Source organism: Dermacentor silvarum, chromosome 8 (genome assembly GCF_013339745.2).
Source record: "Dermacentor silvarum isolate Dsil-2018 chromosome 8, BIME_Dsil_1.4, whole genome shotgun sequence".
NCBI lineage: Eukaryota > Metazoa > Arthropoda > Arachnida > Ixodida > Ixodidae > Dermacentor > Dermacentor silvarum.
Window position 1 is genome coordinate 23,361,569 of NC_051161.1, and position 23,962 is coordinate 23,385,530.

General features: G+C 43.0%; 2 protein-coding genes across 2 annotated transcripts; one reads left to right on the forward strand and one right to left on the reverse strand.

Annotated features, from left to right (window-relative positions):
* Positions 1 to 534: 534 nt before the first annotated feature.
* LOC119460797 (gamma-tubulin complex component 5) lies at positions 535 to 3,089 on the reverse strand. The gene has a single exon (XM_037721886.2). The coding sequence runs from the start codon at positions 2,872 to 2,874 to the stop codon at positions 694 to 696; it is 2,181 nt and encodes a 726-aa protein (XP_037577814.1). The 5' UTR covers positions 2,875 to 3,089; the 3' UTR covers positions 535 to 693.
* A 104-nt stretch (positions 3,090 to 3,193) lies between these two features.
* LOC119460798 (ATP-dependent RNA helicase DDX18) lies at positions 3,194 to 23,801 on the forward strand. Its single transcript, XM_037721887.2, has 12 exons — positions 3,194 to 3,391; positions 4,516 to 4,629; positions 8,183 to 8,233; positions 9,716 to 9,869; positions 12,600 to 12,900; positions 14,376 to 14,490; positions 16,054 to 16,193; positions 18,367 to 18,528; positions 20,231 to 20,383; positions 21,140 to 21,310; positions 22,339 to 22,516; positions 23,580 to 23,801. The coding sequence occupies exons 1-12, from the start codon at positions 3,289 to 3,291 to the stop codon at positions 23,729 to 23,731; spliced, it is 1,794 nt and encodes a 597-aa protein (XP_037577815.1). The 5' UTR covers positions 3,194 to 3,288; the 3' UTR covers positions 23,732 to 23,801.
* Positions 23,802 to 23,962: the final 161 nt, after the last annotated feature.

Here is a 23,962-nt window from a genome sequence, read left to right on the forward strand (position 1 = left end):
GAGCTTCAACGAAAATTTAAACCGCGATTGCAGCGCTGTTATGCGCATAATCTAGAAACTGCAGGAGTTGAATTATACTGTGTCGGCCTTCCAAATCCCCGTCAATCTTCCAATTCTAAAACCACTTCAGCTTCCCTTTAAGGGACGTGTTGCAGCAAATCCAGCACCGGCGTCCGTGGCACACTGCTGGCTGCAAGTGCCAACTTATCAGTATATCTGCATGCAGTTTGTGCTTGATAATAATATAGAGCACTGTGCTGTGCACATAGGTTACAAAAACGTTGAATTCTTTTTGTCAACACCATGCTCCATGAATATACGGCTAGTGTTGAACAATAATGCTTCTCTGCGAAGTTGCTGCTTCATGCTATGCAGTACATTACCTGACTAATAATCCAACAGCCTAGATTGATTCACCATGTGACCTTACTGTCACTTCAAGTACTCTTCTGCATGCAGGAACGTCCAGATTTTCTATGAAGGATGTTCAGTATGCAAAACTACACTTTACAGAAGTTTGCGCATGAGAACTTCTACCTTTATTAGTACAGGGAAAAATTGAAGGTCACTTATAGTAAAAAGAGGATCAATGCTTGTACAACATGCAGGAAGACAGTAAATGCAAACACGCATACATACAATGCTATTACACTGGAAGCACAAAGTCCTCCAATAAGGCTACAAGAACTGTGCCTAGGTTGCTACGATATGTAAATAGGGCATATCAAGAGCAAAAGTTAATAACCGTGACGAGTCTGCATACCCCCGGTTCACATAAATCTTGGCCATGCGCTTGATCATGACGTGGCATTTTATGAAGCCGTCATGGATATTTTTGACTTCAGACCAAGCTACATTCTCCACACCTCTGTTCCAGAGGATGTGCAACTTGATGCAGAGCTTTAGAAAAGACAGTACCGGTTCTCGCAGATCACTAAATGGCTCGCTCAGCAGGCACTGACGGAACACTTTGGCAACAAATCCTTCGTGGCACTTGATCACAGCGTCCAGATCTGTGGCACTGTCAAGTTCTTTGTCAAAGGCTAATTTGCTGCCATGCAGAACTTCTTGCATAAGGCAAGCATGGAAAGAGTTAAGAAAAGTGAGGATTTGGAATCTCAGTAGCTGGAGGGAGAGAGCAACCCGCTTCATTGTCACCGTCTCCCTGACATGGCAGCTGCAGAGCTCCTGGAAATGCAGTTCTTCGAGAGCAAACTTGGCACACTTCACCTTGCAAAGGAAAATAAAGATCCGGTTGTATAAATTGAGAGTAGTTTCAGTCAACACAATTGACACTGGCCATGATACATCATAGCGAAGCACAACATTGTCAAAGCCATCCAGCTGTACCTTGGCTGAACTGTCCTTCAGTCTCATGCTCAGATTCCTTAAGAAAGGAACTGGTTTGCAGTGCCAAGACAGTGCCTCCTGCAGGGCGAAATTCAAGAATGACAAGTTCTGCCACGTCGCTGGAGTATCTGACAAGAGCTTTGAGAACATCTCAGTAGTAAACAAGTGCATAATCTCGCCGGCAAACATAAGAAAGTGACCGTGAATGGTGTCGATTTGCTTGGAAAGTTCGCATTCAGATTTGAGGAAATGGAGGAACTTGGCACTGTTCTCACGCCATCTTTCTGTTACCGCAGTTGTGATGGCTTGCTGAATTTGAAACAGTGTGCAGGTTAGATTACGTGTTGCACTGTCTGTCTTGCTCGACTGCTGCTCACATGCCACATTAATCAGCCCAAAGCAACCAATCTGTTTAGTCCACTGCCTAATTTCTTCAAATACTTCTGCAACATTTCCCAAAGTTGCAGCTTGTTCTGCCTCACATTCCACTTCGCTTTCAAGGCGAGGAATGTTGTTAATAATGGAAACGTATAGTGTCCTCGGCATGCTCTTCAGGACATCGTTTCTGCTCTGCATCGCGTGCATCAGGTGCTCCATTGACTTGCCTGCAGACGTGAGTGGCAGTAAATGGCGCCCCATGACAGTGTCCAAGTAATCTGAATCACAAATGTAGAGAGATTCCTTCCAGTACCTCGGGTCTTCAAACGCAATGTCACGAGCACGTCTAATAGGAAACTCTTGATATGGATCTGTCAGTTTTCCACTGCTGCTTAGCTCGTCGACGAAGTCAATGAAGGGTTTCATGGTATCCAGATACAGGCCCACCGTTTGTGGCCTGTGTTTGCTTAGAATTGTGGCACTTACTAAGGTCCGCTCGAGAACGCTGAGCAGCTTGACCGTCCTCTGCACAGGGCTGGCTGTGGTGTCACTGGGCAGAACGCTACGATAAATGTCGTGCATATGGCTTACAAGCTCAAAGTAGGGATGCATGTCCTGCAGCAGCATTAAAAGCGTAAACGTCTCATTTTGTTCTATGAGCACTTTTTCAAGTTGCACAAGGTGTGTGTTGTAGGGTGCCAGCTGCTCCGAAATAGAGTTCGCAAAAGCTTGGAAAGTAAGCGTCACCACAGACGTCTTAGCTCCGGCACCTGCAGTTTCTGAAATAAAGTCTTGCAAATGCGCTACGTATGACGCATAGCGGCACACTTCCTCCAGTTGGTTCTTCACGGCTACTTGAGTGACGTGCGACAACTTGAAATTGTCGTTGACGACGTATTCCATTCCATTCCAGGAAAACGCAAACAGTTCTTTCGTACCGCGCAGCATCCACAGCACCTCGCGAAGCAAAAGCCGCTCCGACAGCATGCTGTGCTCGCCTGTCGGCGTTACAACGCCACAGCTGTTCAGGTATGTTTCCCATTCTGTGACTAAATTCGAAGAAATTGTGGAGTGCGCAGGAGCCGCGGCAGGAAGATTATTACACCGGTTCCAGTACGGCGGCAGGACGTAATCTTGCAGTGCCATTGTCGCCAATCCTACAGGGGCGATTCAAAAAGTAACGTCCACAGGCCGTCCTCAAGCCGCAACGTGGCTGCTACTCTATTCCGTTGGATATATGACCTATGACTACACATAGAGTTTATGTGACTACATTGAGCCAAAATATATGAAGTCATGACATGACTTCGCGCGCAAGCAGCAGCGGCAACTTGTATCACCTTGTATGTCTTGTGTTGGCTTGTCTTCGCTTGACTCTTGTTGAGTTGCTGGCTCGCGCTTCAGTGTTTCGGTAGTTTCGGCTTGCAAATTTACTTTCGAGAAGCCGACATTAGAAAAGTCGAGAAAGGCTCTTTCGTAGCGTGGTTAGCGTGGTGCGTGCGCGCTTGCCTGTTTGGTTGGTGGTGTTACGCAGACAATCGCATTTTAAAGGCCTGAGCAATGGCAATTCCTGATCAGGTAGTAATGCGAAAGATCAAGAAGCGTCAAAAGAACAGAAAAAAGTTACGGGCTCTGAAGGAACTGGAGAGTGAATGTCGACATGGTAAGCTGGCACACCGTCGGTGTTTCGTCTATCGACACACTGTCATCTTGAGCATAACATGTCCATGTTGTTTTGATGCTCACAACATGCCACCCGTGAAAGTGTAATAATGATGCTGAAGGCAGCAATTGTATTTGTGGTTACATGCTCGGTGTTTAGACCATCCGTGGACCGTACGTAGTACGTCACCCAGTAGGTCAAATGCACTCACGGTACACTTGTATGTCTTCTCGGGGGCTTCTTATGCATCCACTTATGGCTCTATTTTCTAGGAAAATACTGTTAGATACTGGGCAGGTCACAACGGGAAACGCAAAATTTCATTAGGAATATGGTCACAGTAGAGAAGCAAGTATCAAATCGTCTTTGCTTACTGGTGGTACTGTCATGATGATTTGTCTATTGAGGCTAGATCGTGTTCATTTATTTGTTTTTCTTCTTTGACCTGCACACTCTGCACATGAGTGTAGGGCTTTTCCCACACTCTGCCTTATAGTACGCGAGGTCACGCCACGCAGTGGTTGGAAAGGTTAGTTGAAACTTGAAACGCTACCGTTGAACTGTCATTTCCATCTAACAAACACGTGATGATGATCAACCTTTATCATGGCTCGTACCCACTGAGGGGGGTAGGCCAAGAAGCGGGCGGACAAACACATTTCAGCCAGAGTTCCTTACTTCTTTGTATAACATAGAAGACTTCTCTCTTTTTAGTTCCTTTGCATACAGATTTGATTACCCGCCGCGGTGGCTCAGTTAGCTAAGGCGTTGCGCTGCTGAGCACGAGGTCGCGGGATCGAATCCCTGCCGCGGCGGCCGTATTTCGATGGAGGCGAAATGCAAAAACGCCCGTGTGCTTGCGTTGTAGTGCATGTTAAAAAACCCCAGGTGGTCAAAATTAATCCGGAGCCCTCCACTATGGCGTGCCTCATAATCAGAACTGGTTTTGGCTCGTAAAACCCCAGAAAGAAGTACGGATTTTATTATTTGCTCAATGTACTTCTCGTCACATGATTCGGCTTTTTTCTTGTAATTGTGATGTTGGTTTGAGATAAATTGGAAGAGAAATCTCTGTATATCACGTAAATGCCTGTTTGTTTTGTATCGATTTTTTTTGTTAATAGACAAAAAAGTGGAGCCAGAAAAGGAGGAAGAAGAAGAAAGGAAAATGGTTGAGGATCAACCCGAGGACCAGCTTCAAGAAGATGAGCGTGCTGGAAAACACGAAGAAAAGGATGGTAAGCAGCAATGATGCACTGCCTTGAGCTGGTTGTTTGCATTGTGTTTCTCATAGAGTTACCACAAGTATCAAATAATCAGGGTCTTTAGTCAACATGTTCATCTGCATGTGGTAGGTGGCAAGGCACCATGTTATGAGCGCTGGTCTAATGAGTATGAGCTATTGAGAGGTGCTGTGTACAGTGCACACGATTGCGTGAAAAAAATGCAGGATGCAATTAGGTTTGCCGCCGGTTTTCCACTCACTGGCACAGCCTTTTCTTTATTTTACTTATGGTGCCAACTGCTAGTTCAGCTCCATACTGGCACCCCAGTTGGCAGTTTTCCAGTTCTTCCCTAAATGAGCACATATTTGCACGCCTTTCAGCCAATGCATTACAGCTGACGTTACTATAGGACCAAGGTCAATTTGTTAACTCCACTTTGGAACGCTGTGGAAAAGTGGCTCCCTCCTATTGCCTGCTGTGCCATCAGTTGAAAGCATTGTGCGCACCGCCCCAAAGTGGAGCATTGTGTAGCAAGGGGCAACAGATCCCTCTTGTCTGGGCCGCACGTCACCCCCCCTCTCCGGTAATTTACAAGGGAAAAAAAAGGTAGCTCAACACTGAAGAAACTCATCTTGAAAAAAAAGCACGGCACAGCCACATAAGGAATGACAAATTATTCTAAACATTTAAGGAAACACGTGGGCACATAACGCATGGTGGTAACGAACTGTCACCAAGTTTGGTGTGGCTTTCCTTCTTAAAAGAAGTTAGGTGTCCTCATTTGCAGAACCTCATGGAGCACGTGTTCGCTATACTTTGTAGAAACACGTTTGTTTAGCAGGTATTAATCGTGATGGGGAATTTGTGAATGATGAATGGAACAAACCATGTAGTTCAATAATCAAAGCAGAATCTATATACCGTAATATAAAAATTGAAAGTGCCCTGCATTGAATATTTCTGTGCATTTTGGTGAGATCGCATTCTTGTTTTATATAGACCTGTTGCTGGGTTGTTTGTGGATATGCCTTACAAATATATCATTTGCAACTACAGCACACCAGTCTGCCTATGTGCCTATGTTTGATTCCTTGTGGCATAGATATCTTTTAACCGATTGTATTTATAATAACATACGCCCCCTCACCTTATGCCTCGTCATAGGCCTGTGAGGTATTTCTAAATAAATAAATAAATAAACATAGATATTAAAAATGCTCCAAATTTTATATCAGTGAATAAATTTTAATCGTGCAATATTCATACTTGGCATATTGCCGTGGTGGCTCAGTGGCTAAGGCATTGCACTGCTGAGCACAAGGTCGCGGGACCGAATCCTGACCAAGGCGGCCGCATTTCGATGGAGGCGAAATGCAAAAACGCCTGTGTTCTTGTGTTGTGCTCGACAAAGAAACCCAGGTGGTCAAAACTAATCTGAAGCCTTCCACTACAGCATGCCTCATGATCATAACTGGTTTTGACACATAAAACCCCAGAACGAATAAGAAACTTTGTGTGTTTATTTTGTTTGTATTTTTTCATGCAGTAATACCTTGCCCCCCCCCCTTCCCCCTTTCCGACTTGGTACTGTGTTTTTTTTTTTTTTTTTTCTTGGCAAACGTGGCAAACCTAGATGCAATGATTTTGTCTGTAAAAATTATTTAAAAAGCGTCAGTCTGGGCATATGTGTAGCTACAGCCTCTTTAAAAATTTGTGAAGTGTGCTCTCTGATCTGTCTGCACTGCCCAAAACTTGGTGGCAGTGATCATTTACAAAGGGTCAGTTAATTGTGAAACACATGTTACTGTGTTCAGTAACTTCTTCGAGCCTGCTATCACGATTTCTTAACATACTGAATCCACGCTCATAAATCCAAATGGGATGCTTAAGTGAGAGAAATTCTAATTTTGACGTTGTGTGTTGTCATCGAGCAAAAACGCGCGAGTGTGTTGCCAGCTCCGACTCGGGAAACAACGCTTTGCACATGGTGCTTCAAAAAAAAAAAAAAAAGGAAACATTCCATGAGAATGGTGTGGCTTTAGGTATTCAGATGCATAAATTGGAGTCACCGTCCTTGTAATACCGACTGATTTACAAACTGACATAAGATTTTTGTGCTAGTTTTTTTTTTTTTTTTTTTTTTTGCGATAAAGATTTGCCGTTAAGGCATAATTCTTGATGTGTATATGTGTATTATATGTGTGCTGTGAGGCCTGTGTTGTGTATGAATTGAAGCAGTGTTTTGTGGAATCTGTTATCATGTATCCAGCGGTCATAGCTGGTTGTCACACTGTAGAGGAGGCCGGCTTGCAGTAGGAGACATGAGCGTTCCGATTGTAAACCAATACATGTCCATATTAGGTGGTATGCATCTGCTTCCATCACAGGGACGGAGCAGTATGGACACGTAGCACCCAGTGGTAAATGCGACCAGTTCCACCTTGAGATCACAGCTGGTGTAAGGGCCACCCCGGCCCGAAGCCTCCTAAGCACAACTTCCTCCACCCTAGTAAGGTGAAGGGGGAGGGAGCAGACACACGGGGGGATAAGAGCGCGTGCTAGTTGCCTGTTTCAGTTTTGTTTAATCTAGTCTACAAATCTCACCTGGGGCATCAGATGGGTGTGAGAGTAATTTTCAATGTTCTTACCTCTCCCACAAGTATTTTTAAGTGCAGTTCAAATGTTTTCTATTGGAAAAAAAATTCACGCTTTAATATGTTAATGAACCACTAATTTATAAGACACGGGGGAAATATGGCCTCTAATATAATTTTTATTCCTGTGATGTGTTGGCTATCATGTTTTGGGCTCTATAGGGTCTCGATACAATAACCTTGCCAGTTGGAAGGGGTTCCTTCTTTTTTGGATGGAGGGAGGTGCAGGGAACTTTTTATACAAATGTTATTGTCATGCCTTTAGTCACTTGAGGTAGGTAGGATTAAAAAACTATAGCTTTGCATTGAATGAAAATACTGCCTGGTGGTCACTATGGTTTGGGGTGCATAAAGACACTAGCAGTGACAAAGCAACGCTCATTCTTGGGGCAAACAGTGCAAAAAGACTTATTACATAGCCAAGGAAGACGTACAGACACAGTGCTTACTATCAACTGAGGTTTTTACTGAAATCGCACAAATCAATATTTACTGAACAGACACGTGGCAAGAAATAAAGCAGAGGCAACAAAACACCCATTAATTGTGCGCACCCTCACACTCTTTCTCTGATGCATGCGACATGTGTGACAGATGGTCCAGCAACACATGTTTCACCCAGTTTGCTTGTAGAAAATGTTTCTTCAATCTCACATGCCGCCTTGTCTTTGTGCCTAGAAAGCACTCTGGTATCGGAAAACACTGGGGCGCAGCCGTATTCTCTACCATGTGAGGATATGTTAGAACTTGGCTGGATCTTAAGAGATGCTTTATGGTCCATTAACCTAATATTCAAACAGGGTCCGGTCTGCCCACCGTAGCATTGGGTCCACATAAATGGTGCTGTTCTGTGAGCGCAGTTCAGTTAGGAAAATGTCTTGAAGCTTACTCTTCTGTCTTTCGTTATCAAGGAGAGGCAGATGCTGATGAAGCTGAAGAGGTCGAACCAGAGCCGGAACCCTGTGAGTATTTGCCTGTTTACCTTAGCAGCATTAACAAGCAGTAACTGTACCGAAGAGTACAGTCAATGTATAGCCAATTGTAACCCTACAGGTTTATTGCCTGTTTAACCTTAGCAGCATTTTCAAGCAGTACTAGTCGTGTACTGAAGAGTATAGTCAGTATGTATAGTCAGTTTTAAAATTTCTTAGGGGCCACCATCTCATGCCCTTGGTACAAAAGCTTCTCAAATTGTAGTCCCCTATGTGGAGGGGTACTCTCGACGTTCAGTTTGCAAAGTGAACTGCAGGTCTGTTTGGCATTCTGTGACCACATTACCTTAGCACTGCCATAAGCGCCAGAAATGCTGATATTAACATAGCACTGTTTTCATGATGGCAGTGTCCACTGATTTAAACTTAAATGGTCTTGGAGCAGTTTCAGTAGAAGTGGAGAGTTACAGCCTCTCCTGGACATTAGTAGGGAACTGTTGTGACTACTATGTGTAAAAAGGCAGCTTGTGAGGAACAAAAAGCTAAAAAGATGCATTTATCATTGCTTTAACTAACTTGTCATTATTACACGCATGAGCCAGAAAATCTCCTTTTGAAACCTAACTGTCCTTGAGATAGCGTTAACTAAAACTGATATGGTCTGAAGAAAGTAGGGGATCAGTTAACATTGAATCATAGGGAAGGTTAGGTTTTTGAGCAAATTATAGCAGTGGTATAATGCACCTGTCAGATGGACAAACTTAATGTCATATTGAGCGAGTTCACTGCACCATTAGTGCCATTCTCAAGCTGTTATGGAAAAGCACTCAGCAGCGAGTGCCTTTGTCAAACTGACTTTGCTGCATCAACGTGTATAGCCTCGATAACAGTGCTTTGAAAATAAATAGAATGATGCCTAATGCAAGGTGGTCAGCAGCAATTCTAAAACCACTTTGTAATTTCAAATGTTAAAAGACAGTGTCGAAATCAAAAACAGTGCAGGATACTTTGCTGTCAAAACAAAATGTCAGCTGAGCAGAATGCTCGGAAACTCGACGGCAAGGTCACCTGCACACCAGAAAACATAGTCATGCTTTCTTATGTGCTCAATGTCTGCTATGTTGTGTTTTTCATATGCATGCACAAACTGTTAAAAATATAGGAATAATATGTGCATTCCTTATCTTTTTCTTGTTAACGCGAGGTGGCATTAAGTTGCAGAGACGTCTTCCAGGTGTGTTTCATTACTTCAGCCCAAAGCTCTCTTCTTCAGCACTGGCAAAGTATTGCTGGTATCAGTGCTGGCCAGAATTGGAACAAACTATAAAAGTGTTACTAAATTTGCGTGTCTGACGCGTGTCTGGGTCACTTTCACTCTGCAGCATTGGCTGAGCTTGTTTTGCTATGCAGGGAGGTGCCATGTAAATAATGTAGTTGGACGGAGTGGTACTTGTGGATAATTTTATACCTCTGTTTTTTTTTTTTTTTTCTTTTTTTTTTTTTTCCCCTCAGTACCAGGGACAAGCTTTGGAGTGTTATCAGACACACACTTCAGCTCCCTGCAAGGGAAGGTGTCTGAAGCCACACTGAAGGCGATTGAGGGCATGGGCTTTAAAAGGATGACAGAGATACAGGCCAAGACCATTCCACATTTGCTGGAAGGAAAGTAAGTTCGCAAAGTCCAGTTGATGTGGTATTGCCATAATTATTTGTGCTACCTCTGGTGACTAGTGGTCATCTTGCCATTGTACATGCATTTTTTTAGAGTTTTCATCTCGCTTTCTTCTCTGCTGTTCTGCTTCAGAGTGGTCAGCATTTTCACACAAAGCACTATCAGAATACAATATACAAATTACACCAAGCAATCCAAACAAATCTGTTTCTTTGTTGTTGAAATTGCCTTACATCTGAGCACTTCCTGTTCAGGCACATGAAATCAGTGACATCATTTGTACTAATGCAATCTTTCTTTTTTTTTTCCTGCTTTTTATTTATTTACTTATTGTTTGTTTGTTGTGGGGCGGAGTCTGTGGCATACCGCTACGTAAAATTCTGACATTTAATTTAATTTAAGCAGGGCAACTGTGGCTATGGATTTGACACTGAGCCATGTGCTGTTATTTGCACATGTGGTGAAGGATTAAGAGCTGGTTGCTGCTCAAAATCAAAGCTGTCACGAACATGCAGTGCCTTCTGTTAAAAGCATAAACACACTCAAAGTACACTGCTTACTATGCCCTAAACAGGTGTGTTGAAAGCTGTGCAGTGTACTTTCATTTGGATAGCTTGTTTGGTGGCTCAGTTGACTCTTAAAATCCTAACGCACAGTCTGTCCCGTACAATGAAGTAAAGCATCAATTGATGTTATAGTTACCTCATCCCTTCATTAATTTATCCTCTATCTGCTGTGGACAGCGAAAAAATCTTACTGCAAAGTACTGCATGTGCAAAGCTGTACTTATTGAATGAAAGATGGTTAACTCAATTGAGTAGTTGCAGTGGCCACGTAGCAGACAGAAAGACATTGTGTTCATGGTTTTGTTAGCACGTTCCTGTCCGCGTCTATTCCCATTGGTAGCCTGCTATCGACAGTCGTAAGTTGTCGCTTTCCGAGCGCTCTCAAACAGCTAGCGTCATTTATCAGGTTATTTAGGAAGTTTTAGTCGTTTCAGTTCTTAGTTTTCTTTTTTCTGCCTTGCGCGGATTTTTAATGTGCCTCCGGAAAAGGGGCGTGGTCGGCGCAATGAACGCTCGTAGGTTCCAAGATGGTGTTGGTGCTGTTCATGCACGGAAACATTGCATTTCTACCGATTTCAATGCATCTGCACCTGAGTTTTTGCACTTTGAAAGCAGCACTGACATGGAAGAACACTTCGGTTCTTCAGATTTCATGATGGAGTTTTCCTTTCTTCACCGTACCATTTCAAAGCTGCTGTGCAGTGATATCCTGCATCTTCTCAAGGTCACATTTCTTATCTGCAGGGTGTTACCATTAATCGGTCGGGATCATTTGCTGGTGGCCGCTAAGGCAGTCGAGTTGCACTCCGCATCGCGCTAGGGCTAGTTGCTAGAGTCCACATTTTCTTTTATATCTCAAAAACATTTTCACATAGAAAGATTATATTTGCTAGAATATTACATAGACCCTTTGCATTGAAAATGTATATTCTGAAATGTTTTTTTGGGGTCTTTCTGTGCGAAGCAACAGTGGAATTTGTATATAACGTTTTCTCTTTTTTTCTACAAAATATTTGTTTAGATTTTCTTTTCACAGTCTTCTTAATAAAAAATTTCGTTTGGGGCTAGTATTGTCGGGGAGAAAATTCCTTCCTCTTCAATTTGATACTATGCACTTTAGTATCAAGCATGCTCTGCTATAGGAAAAAAAATATATATATACATATATATTTGTAAGACTACCCTAAACCTGTTGCTTTTCCGAGGCAGGAGAGTGCTAAGTACTTGTCATCACTATCATCTCTCGTTTTTTTTTTAGTATTCTTCAAAGTGAACAGGATTCAATTTACCCAGCTTTTTGTACACTAAGTCAGTAGTAGCTTTAAAACTGCTTCCTTATTTGACACCCCTGTGAGCACTTTTTATCGCAGCCTCCTGTATTTTCACACTGCCTTCCCAGTCTCTCTGCAATGCACAGGAGTGACTGGTCCAATGCGGCAGTGCCACATTTCCAGCCATTTTATACCTGTTGTTGCTGGAGCGCGGACAACTTTCACCATGCACTGTTGCCGCTTGTTCTTTTCTATGTGGCATGCAATGAAAAAGTTGACATAACCATAACCGTGCCCCGTGGACTGCGACAAAATAGAACTGTGAAAGTGGCACCCCCCAAGTGACCCCTGCTTTTGGCATAACTGGACGGGCATTGAAAAAATACAGGAGGCTGTGCCATAGGGCAGTTTGCTTGGTTTCTGTTTACTTACCGCAAGGTTTGCAACACCTACACCAGGCGCTCTGGATGCCTGATAGGTTGCAATGACGCTGGTCCGAATTATAAACACTGTCAGGTGCCAGAAAGACTTTTGCATATGTTTTGCATTTGTCCTGCATATACCGTACACGAGAATGGTAAAAGCTGTTCTCTTTGATCACCCACGTTGATAGCAAACCACGATCCAATGACTTTGTTTTGGGTGCTTGGCTTGATGGAAATAGTGCAGCTGTGGCCTCGTTACAGGCCACTGGACTTGAAACACGACTTTAGACATGCTGCAATGTAGTGGACTTATACGTACGCACATCCTTCTTTAATCATCACCCATCGTTTCTTTTCTTTCTTGTCCTGCTTCTGCAGTGCATAGTCCATAGCAAGCTGTAAACCTCTCTACCGTTCTGTAAATAAAATTCCTCTCCCCTTCTCTACGCCCTTTATTTGCAGGGATGTGGTGGCTGCTGCAAAAACAGGCAGTGGCAAAACACTGGCCTTTCTCATCCCCGCCGTAGAGCTCCTGTCCAAGCTGAAGTTCATGCCTCGCAATGGCACGGGGGCGCTGGTGATTGCACCGACACGGGAGCTGGCCATGCAAACGTTTGGTGTGCTCCAGGAACTGCTCTCCGGCCAGAACCAGACACTGGGACTCATCATGGGAGGCACCAACCGGCAGTCCGAGGCCAGCAAGTTGGCCAAGGGTGTCAACTTTCTCGTTGCTACGCCGGGCCGGCTGCTTGACCATTTGCAGGTTTGTCAATTTATCGTTGATGTGCACATTTGTTCACTATTGTTTATGGATGAAGGGAAAGTGAAATGAGGCCCTGATGTCGCTCACCTCGAAGCCAAACCACACCTCCAACTTATAGGGCAACTCCTCTTCTTTGCCTGCCCTTTTCATCTCGATGTCCAGTGCGCCATGCCGACCTTAAGGCCATGTCAGAGGGCCATGTCGGACCAGCATTTTAGCAATCATTGTTTGCCCCATAAACAAAGACAACGAAGCCTAAAATGACATGACTTCCGCCACAATTTTCATAATGCATTTGGGATTGTTGAAGCCTTTCTTCACCACTTAAATTCCCCTATATCACCGTCGTTAGTCTAACTTGTTCCGTTTAACGGTCAGTACTTTTCCTAATGCCCTGCTCCTGTTCCGTGCCAACAGCCCCAACCCTTTTCTAACAAGTTTTCAAATTTTGCTTGTCCGTCTGCTTTTCTGTTTGTCTTAGGAGACCCATTTCTTTCTTGTAATAGGGGATATGCGAAGCTCTGCAAATGTACTTCAAGTGTTCACTCACCTTCCACAATATTTCTGGCTGAAGATGTAGTAGTAGTAGTGATCTTTTTTTAAGGAAATAATGCACTCCACCGAGCAACTTTCATGTGCCTGGTATATCTTAAAGGATGGGGCTCTATTGTCCGCATCTCTCCCAGCCGCACGCTTGAGACACACAGTCCAGATGATCCCAAGCTGATTTTGACCAAGGATGTTTTGATAAAAAATTGCTGGAGTGAAGATGATGTCCTGAAAGTGAAGCCGGACCACCGCCATCTTAGGAGAAGCCTAGTAAACCATTAGCTTAAAGTGAAGAAGAACAAGCAACTTCCTCACACTCCCCACAAATTTAATATGGCTAATTTTGCTGTACAGATACTGGCCAACGTGTATCTTTGTGTTACTGGTTTTAGGATGAAGCCTGAATGTCTTGGTAAATTTTATTGGGGTTCACGTCATCAACACTCAACCGAAGCCAATACTTTTGTCAGGAACAACCAGCTTTTGTTTTCTAATTAGCCTAGCATTTACACTAACATGAGCAAAAGCACTTGATTTGTAAGCAGACATCACCGGACAAGGCTCTATTTCAGAGGTGAAGTAGGGGCAAATGCTGGCTTCACCTCTGCTGGTAAAAATCTGCAGAAGCTTCCACTCCAGCAAATCTTTTTTGACTTTTTTAAGCTCCTTGATTTTCCCCAGCCTTGCTGATCATAACACAAGAAAGGACGTCTGGGTTTCCGAATGTCTGACAACAATAAAATTCCATGCGGCCTGAAAGAGCAGGTGCCACATGTGGTGTTAACGTTCTCAGAAATGTCATCTCAGCACTTTCAGATAGGCACTCACTTTGTAGCCATGTATTTTGCATAATGGTTGTCAAGCTGTCTTCTGTGGTAATGTAACAAGTATGATTAAATATCGGCTCTGTATGTTTCTTCTTTCAGAATTCTTCTGAGTTTGTGTACAAAAACCTGCAATGCCTCATAATTGACGAGGCCGATCGAATACTTGACATTGGCTTCGAAGAGGAGGTGAAACAAATCCTCAGAATTTTGCCAAGTAAGTGTTGTTGCCTTTAAGGACATTTTGTCAATGTAGATTGCTCACTTGGCCTTTGTAAACATTTGTTATAGCTCCTTCAATGCTATCGCTTTCACTATTGTAAGGTGAGGAAGTTCAAGACAGCTTTGCAAAAGCTGTTGCTGGGGCAAGTTTGTTCTTTGTAACATTGTCTTTACAAAAATATGGCAAAATATGGTGTTTTTCTGTGCTGAAAATCTTTTTTTGAATTCAACTTCTGCAGAGTTCACTTCAGAAAAGCAAATAATTGTGTAGAAGCATAGAGATTTTCGCCAGTGCTGTTTAAACTAGCAAGATATATAAAAATGTGTGCATCGCAGTTACACTGCTGAGTTTTCACCAAGCTTTGCAGTTGCTGTCTCTCCTTTTGATGACACCTTTGCAACCTCGCTTGTGTTTGCAAATGAGACTCTTGGTAGATGGAAAAATAAAGCAGTTGGTACTATAAGCAACTGTGTCCCATTTCTGTTCTTTGATCACCGTTTCCTTACTTTATCAAAAGATGTGTCTCGAGAGATCTTGAAAGCACTGTAGGCCAGTGCATTAGTTTCTTTTTCTTTTTTTCCCAGCCGCAACTTTGTTGAATACCATTCAAAGAATAAGCAAACTAGTACCACTGTGAATAGAGAAATGCTGCAGTTTTTTTTTTTTTTTTTTTTTTATTATTCATCATGTATTCATTAGCATGCATTAAATAAGTACAGGGCCATTCCACTGTGAAGGGAAACACTTCACTAGTATATGTTCACTCGAATATCCCTTCCAAGCACTGTGTATGCCATTGTGCTAGTGAAGACCACAATAAATAGCTTTGTTGAAAGTATTTAGGTTCAAGATGGGTGTTGCATACATCTTGAGACACTTCTGACTGGCCCTTTGCTGCAATTTTTAATAATATGTGCAAAGTGTTTAAGTGAAAGGTGTTGAAAGGTAGACATCTGGGTGGTTGCTCTCAGTGACAGTATGTCGTCACGTAAGGGGTTGCTTTCATTGTTTCTAACTGTTTTACATCGGGCATATTTTCCATGTGTGTTCAAATGGCTGGGTGGGTTCTTTCCAAGTATGCTAGACATAGCTGATGTTCTCATATTTGATGTTCCTGTTGAGAGTTCATGCATGGAGTCCATAATTTACAAACTTTACAGAACAAATTGAAGATTTGAAAATTCTTAGTCTGTTCTGCTGTAGAGCACTTTTATCCTGAAGATACAGGAAATATGTTGAAACTGAATTGTCGATGGACAGAATTAACTGGCACCTGAAGGATATAGACGTTCAACACGTTTACTTTAAGCAAAAAGTGTGACTGATATTATGCTTTAGGCAGATACTATCTATTAGGTTGTTTAGGTGCTTGCTCTGTGGACTTTCATGTGCAATATTGAACACCTATAATGAACCATGTCTTTCTTTTCTTTTTTTACCTGTGCCACTTTGTTACGGTAGAGGGGTTTGAAGTAATTTCGAGCAAAAGCTTGCGTGGGAAGAAGTGTTGAACTTTACAACCACTGTTAGAATCTGCTATTTTGTTAATGTCGACAGAGCGGAGACAGACAATGCTATTCAGTGCCACACTGACAAAGAAGACTGAGGACCTCGTGAAAGTTGCACTCAAGAGCGAGCCTCTCTACATTGGTGTGGATGAGAGTAAAGACCAAGCTACAGTGGAAGGCCTTGAGCAGGTATACCAATCTACATTCCTTGCACTTTCACCAACGCCTCATTCCTCATTATTTAACAGCCAGGCAATCTAAAAAAAAATGATTGGCTGCACCTTTACAATTATTGTGACAAAAAGATACAAGTCTATTAAAATTTCACATTGTTCATGAAATCACGCACTGTCTGGGTGCAGAATTAACAAGAATCTCAACCTTTTCTATGAAGTTATCTTGCAATAACAAAAATATTGAGACCTCCGAAAGTGTAACCTGCCAGTCTATTAACTTCATTTGCTTATTGCCTGAATGCCTCTGGCTATTTTTTTAATCTCAGCTCCCTGTCTATGAGTGTTATTTGACTGTTCATAAATTGGCCAGCACTGCCCAGATTTTAGAGTTCTTTACAATGAAGAACAATTTCATTAACAGGGACAAGCGAGAACCATGGAGCACTAATTATCTCAAACTACTCAAACACTGGAATGACCTGTGCAGCTGTCATTATGAGGCAGTTAATGACATTTATATGCTTGCTCTATTGACTGGTGCATTATAATTGGGCATTGCCCGACGAAACGGGGAAAAAAATAATTGTTTCAGGCACTGCTTACCTCGCTGATGCATTTTTTTTTTTTACTATAACATTAGTGCTTGTTTTTAAAACAAATTAGTGTCTCGAGGCTTTGGAGAAGCACATTTCCTCATCACTGTGCTGTGACTGTAATGTTACACTTGTACAGCGGCTGATTTTAGGCCTCTTTACAGCCATGTTATATCTACCTTTTGTCATTTTGCACACCACTAACAGCTTATGACCACTATCATGGCACTCCTTGGCCAGACCTTGCCCTTGCACAGGAGCACTGAAACACTTTTCTATTTAATCATAGAATGGCCTCACTATTGAAAAATGTCGCCCCTAAAAAAATATAATATTTTTTAGAATCCTTCAAGTATAAGCGGAGTTAGAGGTAGTTATAGCACTGATTTGAAGCTTTCTCTCTCCTTTCGTCTCCACTCTTGCACTGGAAGCTACATAGGGGAGATGGCAAGGGAGCAAGGCCCTGCCCAAAAGTGTTTTTGTTATGCCGCTGCTTTCTGTTCAGGTGTGTGCGGCACTCTCTCGGTTTGAAATGGGTGCTCGAGCGCCTAGAGCTACGTCACTTGCAGAGACCAATCAGCACACATGGTTGTCTGATCCTCTCGGCGACGAGAGTGCTCATTGTGGCACCCCGTGGCATCTGCGGCATCTACACTATACAGCACACCGGTGCGATCTCGGAGGCCACACTCAGCAGACGCAGTTACGCGCAACTGGGGATGTATTCTGAAACATTCCACTTCGGCGATAGTTTGCCTTTCGCCTTCAGGTGTGCGCTGATTAGCTGGTTGAGCAAAATTGAATGACGTCGGGCTCAACCAGCCAATCAGCTCATCTAATTTTGCTAAAACAGCCAATCAGCACGCGAAGGCGAAATTGTCGCCTAGGCGAACTATCGCCGAAGTGGAACGTTTCAGAATACGTCCCCTAGCGTGTGTAGACCGGAAGTGCAAAGATTACTTTTTTTTTTTTCTTTTTAACATCGCAGACATGTGTATTTTTCATTTATTAACTAAAAATTAGCATTTATAGTATTCCTGAGAATGTTCACGCCATCACAAACCCAGCCAATAAGTGTTGGTAGGCTTGGCTGCTTGCGATGTAGATGCATGATGACATTACAAAGGAGAAAGCAAGCGATTTTTCACTGTTTTTGACATGAGATTGTAAGCTCCATACTGCATGTAGTGCAATAATATTTGGCTTACATTTTCAAGAGAACCTCGTCTACTGAGTGGCAATGTTTTCTTATTATGTTCAAAAAGTGTTTCAGGCCCCTTTAAACCCCACATGCCATCATCGCAGTCTGTCTCAAAAATCTCTACGCCTAAGTGTTTGTAATCATTCTGGACATAAACCTTTGTGTGAGTTCCGTGCTTGTTAATAGAAATAGTCCTGTGCTTGTAGAGGCCTTTAATAACCAATGTATCATTATAGTACTATGAGATCACCCTAGTGCTAGCTATTGCAATGTGATCTTGCAGGTTAATGTACGGTCAGGTCGTCAGAACACTGGGTTTGGAACATTTGCGATGGACAGGGCTTTGTCTACATGTTTACTGAAGTGCAAAGTTCACTTGTTCCTTTGCACAGGGCTATGTGGTGTGCCCGTCGGACAAGCGGTTCTTGCTGCTTTTTACCTTCCTGAAGAAGAACAGAAAAAAGAAAGTGATGGTGTTCTTCAGCTCGTGCCTCTCGGTCAAGTACCATCACGAGCTGCTGAATTATATTGACTTGCCTGTCATGAGCATTCATGTAAGTTCTGTAACATTCACTTCGATGCACTTAAAAGTTGCCCTGTAATGTACGTTTTGGATGTACCAATGCCGCAGTTTTTCCATCTGCAGTGTAAAGTTAGATGATTCGAGTTGAGACTATTAATTGATGACACTTGCCTAACAGAAATATAAACCGTAAAAGGAGAGAGGTGCTACCTCGCCTTCACCATATGTGTTATGCCTTCAGGACACACAGGCCTCAATCATCCAATAAGTCACTAAAAAATACTTTTTTGCTTGCATGATCCAGTTGTCTCAATGTAGGCATAAACTGAAGACATATCTGCTGCTGCCATGGGGGTACTGTATTTTATTGTGCCCTTGCCTTGATTGTAGCCCGCACTTGGTTTTCATGGCCAGGAATGATAAATGCAATTCCCTTGATTGTTCATTCACCTGACTTATCATTTAATAGAGTAATGGTGATTTTTTAGCACTTGGAAAACGAAATTTGTTTCATGTGAGCCACAGTGCACCCCAGGCATCACTAATCATCACTGTGAAAGGGCTCCATACATACCACTGACAGCAGCTTAGGACATCTCGGCAACAAAGCAGAAACAAATAATGCCACTGCAGTTTGTGGATTGGATTACAGCATTTGTTAGTGCGAATGATGACAAAGTGTCACTATTGGAGATTACCGTATTTACCTGTCGATAAGTCGCACCTTTGTATAAGTCACACCACCCTCAAAATGGCAGTCTTTCTGGGAAAAAAAAATTGTATAAGTCGCACTGGTGTATAAGACACAGCTGTTCATTCTGTAAGCGATTTCAAAAAATTACTGTGACGTTTCACTTCGTGAACGCAGGTTACGCGCACACGTATGGGTGCCATTCGTATAAAATTGCGATGCAGACACTCCAGGTGCATTTCTGCTGCCGTGGTTGCCGCACTGTTTCGTATGAAGTCTAAGGGCGATAGCATCGTCCTCACGCACCGTATGCTGTATGTGCGAGTGAAAGTGTGCGACGGTGAGCCGAATTGCGCACAAGGAAGGAAAAAGGGAAAGCAGCACGGGAGGGAGCGGGTTGGCTTGTACTCTGGTAGCAACTGCGTAGTTACCGCAGCGGCGCGCGCCCTATCTTGAAAGCGAGCTGCAGATGCGACGACTTCGGTGTCGGTCAACTCGCAGCCAGCCTGCTGCCGCTTGCGTTACTTTGTCCTTCTCGCACGCCGCTCGGCAACTCAATCACAAGACGAACCCGGTACCTCCACAGTGCGCACGCAACCTGTAGCAACTGCCAAAGAAGTCAACCTAGCGTGATTCGTGTGGCCATAGCGTCCAATTTTGCGTGGCAGTTTTTCCGAAAAGAAAGCATAAAAGTCGCATCGTTATGTAAGAATCGCTGAATAAAAATTCAGATAAAATCACGACTTATACACCGTAAAATACGGTATATTTCGCACTCAATTCTGATATGCATATCACTTTTTAGGGAATATTGTTTGTTCAGAAAAGAAGTGCACATTAAATTCAAGTAAATATGGTATATGGAATTGAACATGGAGCTTTAATGATGTTGTTCAGGCAGATGCATCTGCATTTTTCATGGCCTGTGTGCACTACACTAATTGTGAGCTTGTTTTTACTTGTCCTTATGAGCTGTAGCTTGAAGTATTGTGCAGAGGGATTGATGTGTGCTGATGCTTGTGATTTTGCGGTAATTTTTCAGGGAAAGCAGAAGCAAGCCAAGCGGACGACCACATTCTTCCAGTTCTGTAACGCGGAGTCTGGAATTCTGCTTTGCACAGACGTTGCTGCTAGAGGCCTTGACATTCCCGAGGTTGATTGGATTGTACAGTATGACCCACCAGATGACCCCAAGGTCTGTTGATAGCTTGTTCCAGCATCTCTTTACTTCCAGGCCCTCTAATAAAATAGCTTAAAGCTCCACAAAAAGTGGCCATTATATTGTTACGGGGATATTCTATATACAATGGATATATTTACAAGGCAAGGCGCACAACGCTGCAGCAATGGTAAGGCTAGCGCATGCACAACAGATAGCCACATTGTCGTCATGTCCAAGCACCGACCACAGGATCGCCGCTCGTGACAATATGAATAGTTCATTGTATCTGAGCTTACCACAAATATGACAGAAAGCTGAAAATTCGGGTAATTGCAAACTAGGTCACGAGAAACTAGGCCTTCCAGAAAGGCCCGTAAAAGTGAAAATACACATCAAGTTGGCAAATTTGAGTTGGTTGAAAAGACTGAACGCCCCTCAAAGAAAAAAGAAAGAAAAGAAAAAAGGAAGACATTAAGCAACAGTGGCTGAATAAAAGAAAGCTCAGTTTGGAGTGAATATTTCGGCTAAGACCGTTACAGTAGCCGTATGTTAAGTGTTGCTACAGCTCAGCAAGTAACATCCTGAAAGAGACAAGTCACTAGTCGAAATGTTGTTTCCTGGCTGGGGCTTCTGTTTTTTGGCCACTTTCTCCATCTTTCTGTTAACCCTTTGCCTTATGAAAGGAAAGTAATTACTACTGACTTGCAAAGTCAACACTCGAAAATTCGCCTATAGTAAGCAGAAGGGATGAGAAGTTGATGTAGTCTTAGTGTGTCTTGTCCCGTGCAGGAATACATCCATCGGGTAGGCCGTACGGCAAGAGGCGAGGGTGGCCGTGGCCATGCGCTCCTAATCCTTCGACCCGAGGAGGTGGGTTTCCTGCGCTATCTCAAAGTGGCCAAGGTGCCCCTGCAGGAGTTTGAGTTCTCCTGGGCAAAGATTGCCAACATTCAGCCTCAGGTGAGTGCAATGGCATTTCTCTATGGTGCTTTGATTTGGGTTGACCTCAGCATCCGCCACATTTCATCACAGTGAGTGCTGTGACTGCTAAAGTAAAAAGGAAATACCTGTTGTGGTGTATCATTGGCTGTGAAATTCTGGTTCTCAATGCGATGATGCAAGGTCAATTCCCAGCCGCATTGTGACAGGCAGCAGAATGAAAAAGTGCTCATGTACGAAGCATTGGGTGACGAACTCCACTTGGCTGAAGTTAACCTGCGGCTCTCAACTATGAAATCTCCTGTAGCCGTTGTGTTGCTTTTGGTCGTTAAATTCACATCATTCAGAGTGGGGAGAAAAATTTATGTGACTGTTTATTCTTACTAGTTTTTACATGCTTGAATGATGTTTGTAGGCTATAACATACCTTGATAACAGAAAGCGGCATAAGGGTTCTCACATCAAAAGCATTATTTTTCATAGCCTTACAGGCTGGCTTGGCATGTTTATCTTAATATGTCATTTATCACTCATTTTTTCTTCCGCTAAGTACAGTAGGGCGCAACAGGGGCGAAACGCTCCCGTGTGTCACTTCGTGTTCGCTTCATATTCAGTGTCCGTTTCATCCCTGTTGCGTCCTACTGTACTTAGCGCAAGAAAAAATGAATGCACACCAACTAGCGTAATTCATAGCTTTCATTTATCATAAGCGTCTTTTATCACATTTTTACTGCTGTTCTTTTTGTTTTTCTAAAAGCTGTAAACGCTGTTGAGCTATAACTATAATGTCTATTGCGGGCTGAATATCACTAGCAGTTGTTAGGAGCAAGACCTTACTGGATTCTCTGCTCCTGTGTTATACTGTCCTCGCTTGCATTGTCATAACTTGGGCAAGACCGTTACAGTAGCCTTATGTTAAGTGTTGCTATAGCTCAGCAAGTACCAAGTGATGCTATATTTAAATATCCAGAACTCAGCCAAATATTGCCGAATTTGTAACATTTTCTGTCTGTATTTTCTTTTTTTTTTCTTTTTTTTTTTGTGCGCAGTTGGAGAAGCTCATTTCCAAGAACTACTACCTGCACATGTCAGCCAAGGAGGCGTACAAGGCGTACGTGCGAGCCTACGACTCGCACCACCTGAAATCCATCTTTGACGTCAACACTCTGGACCTAATTCAAGTGGCCAAGTCATTCGGCTTCCTGGTGCCTCCAAACGTTGACTTGCGTATCCTTTTGCACTGAAGGGCTAAGTAGGTATAATGTAAATATGGTGACATAACGGGCAGACCGAAACGCGAGGACATTTTTGTTGTCCAAAGCCTATAAGAAGTCAACTCGGAGCAAATTTTAAATAATTTGTTGTTAGCAACTTCCTGGAGAAGCCTCCACAATTTTCTGTATGCTTATTGAATGATTAGTACTGATTAACTAAAAACTTTCCGTTAGCATTGAGTAAGGAATACACAATGCTACAGGGTTTGTAAAGCACATTTGAAAACATGCATCAGAAAGGGCTACACAAAAGTTAGCATGTTACAAACATTTGAAAGTGGCGTCTTCAAATGAATCCTATGTATAAACCTTGTACATATTGAAATTGCAGCCTTGAAGTTAATAATTAAAGCTTTTATTAATCACTTCTAATTAGCTGATAAGAACACGAAATATACTGGAGGCTTCCTTAGGAGATTTTGAACATACTGTTAGTTTCAGCTGCACTGAAGGCTTCACCTTATTATTCAATTTTTTCCATGTTTGCTGGCACACCCAGTAGATTAGAGCACAACCAACCTTGCTGGTTATACTTGTTGATGAAACTTTATTTGGCTGCAAAACATTGCTGTATTATACCGTCTGTAAAATGCACGTTTTTGTTTCCTAAAAAAAAACCTCCACAGGTGCATGCAACTCGCAGATTAAAGACAGTGAAGCCGTATTAGGTAGTTCTCACGCTCTTCAAAAATCCTAGCGATCTAGTTTGTTAAGACATATAACAATTATTGTTGTGGGACAAAGGTATACCCCAAAGGGCATAAACAGCTTTTTTGTCGTGAGGGTTCATCACTGACACTGGCATCCACGTGTGCATTCTCGCCGATGCCCCAATCATATGGCCACTTTAAGACTGCAGCAGGCGCCGGGCTGTGTTGCTGACCCTTCTCTGGTTGACATTTGATACCGACCATGCCGCTGTCCACGCCAAAACAGTTGTGGAACTGCCTTTAACAGCTTCACTATAAAAAAAGCATCTCTTGTAACAGACGTGAGCCACCTTAACTCAGTCCCAGATGTCGGCAGCAGCAAGGCAAGACCCAGGAAGAAGGGCCGCGCTGCAAACTACGGCTACGAAGGAGCACCACCCAAGAAGCGTGAAAAGTCCGTGATCTACAAGCCTATCCCTGTTGGAACAGACAACAGGAACAGACAGTTCTCACGGTAACAACTGCAGGACCCACCACCACTCGTCAACTGTTGCACAGCTGAACCATTAAAACCACATTGTTATTGTACTTTGCCTTCATTATCTTGCCACTGTAAAGCCCGGTGTGTGTGTGTATATAACGTGGCAAAGACGAAGGGCATCTTTTTCGCATATTTTGGCATGGCACAATATAGCTTTGTACAAGGTCCATGCCCTTGTATGTGTCAAAATATGCTTGAACCAATTGAA

Bases quoted from the DNA above. Each gene is read 5' to 3' on its own strand.
- LOC119460797 (XM_037721886.2), bottom strand. From the start codon at position 2,874: ATGGCACTGCAAGATTACGTCCTGCCGCCGTACTGGAACCGGTGTAAT.
- LOC119460798 (XM_037721887.2), top strand. From the start codon at position 3,289: ATGGCAATTCCTGATCAGGTAGTAATGCGAAAGATCAAGAAGCGTCAA. The intron at 8,234-9,715 runs GTGAGTATTTGC...TTTTCCCCTCAG, and splicing joins CGAACCAGAGCCGGAACCCT to TACCAGGGACAAGCTTTGGA. The intron at 20,384-21,139 runs GTCTGTTGATAG...TGTCCCGTGCAG, and splicing joins ACCCACCAGATGACCCCAAG to GAATACATCCATCGGGTAGG.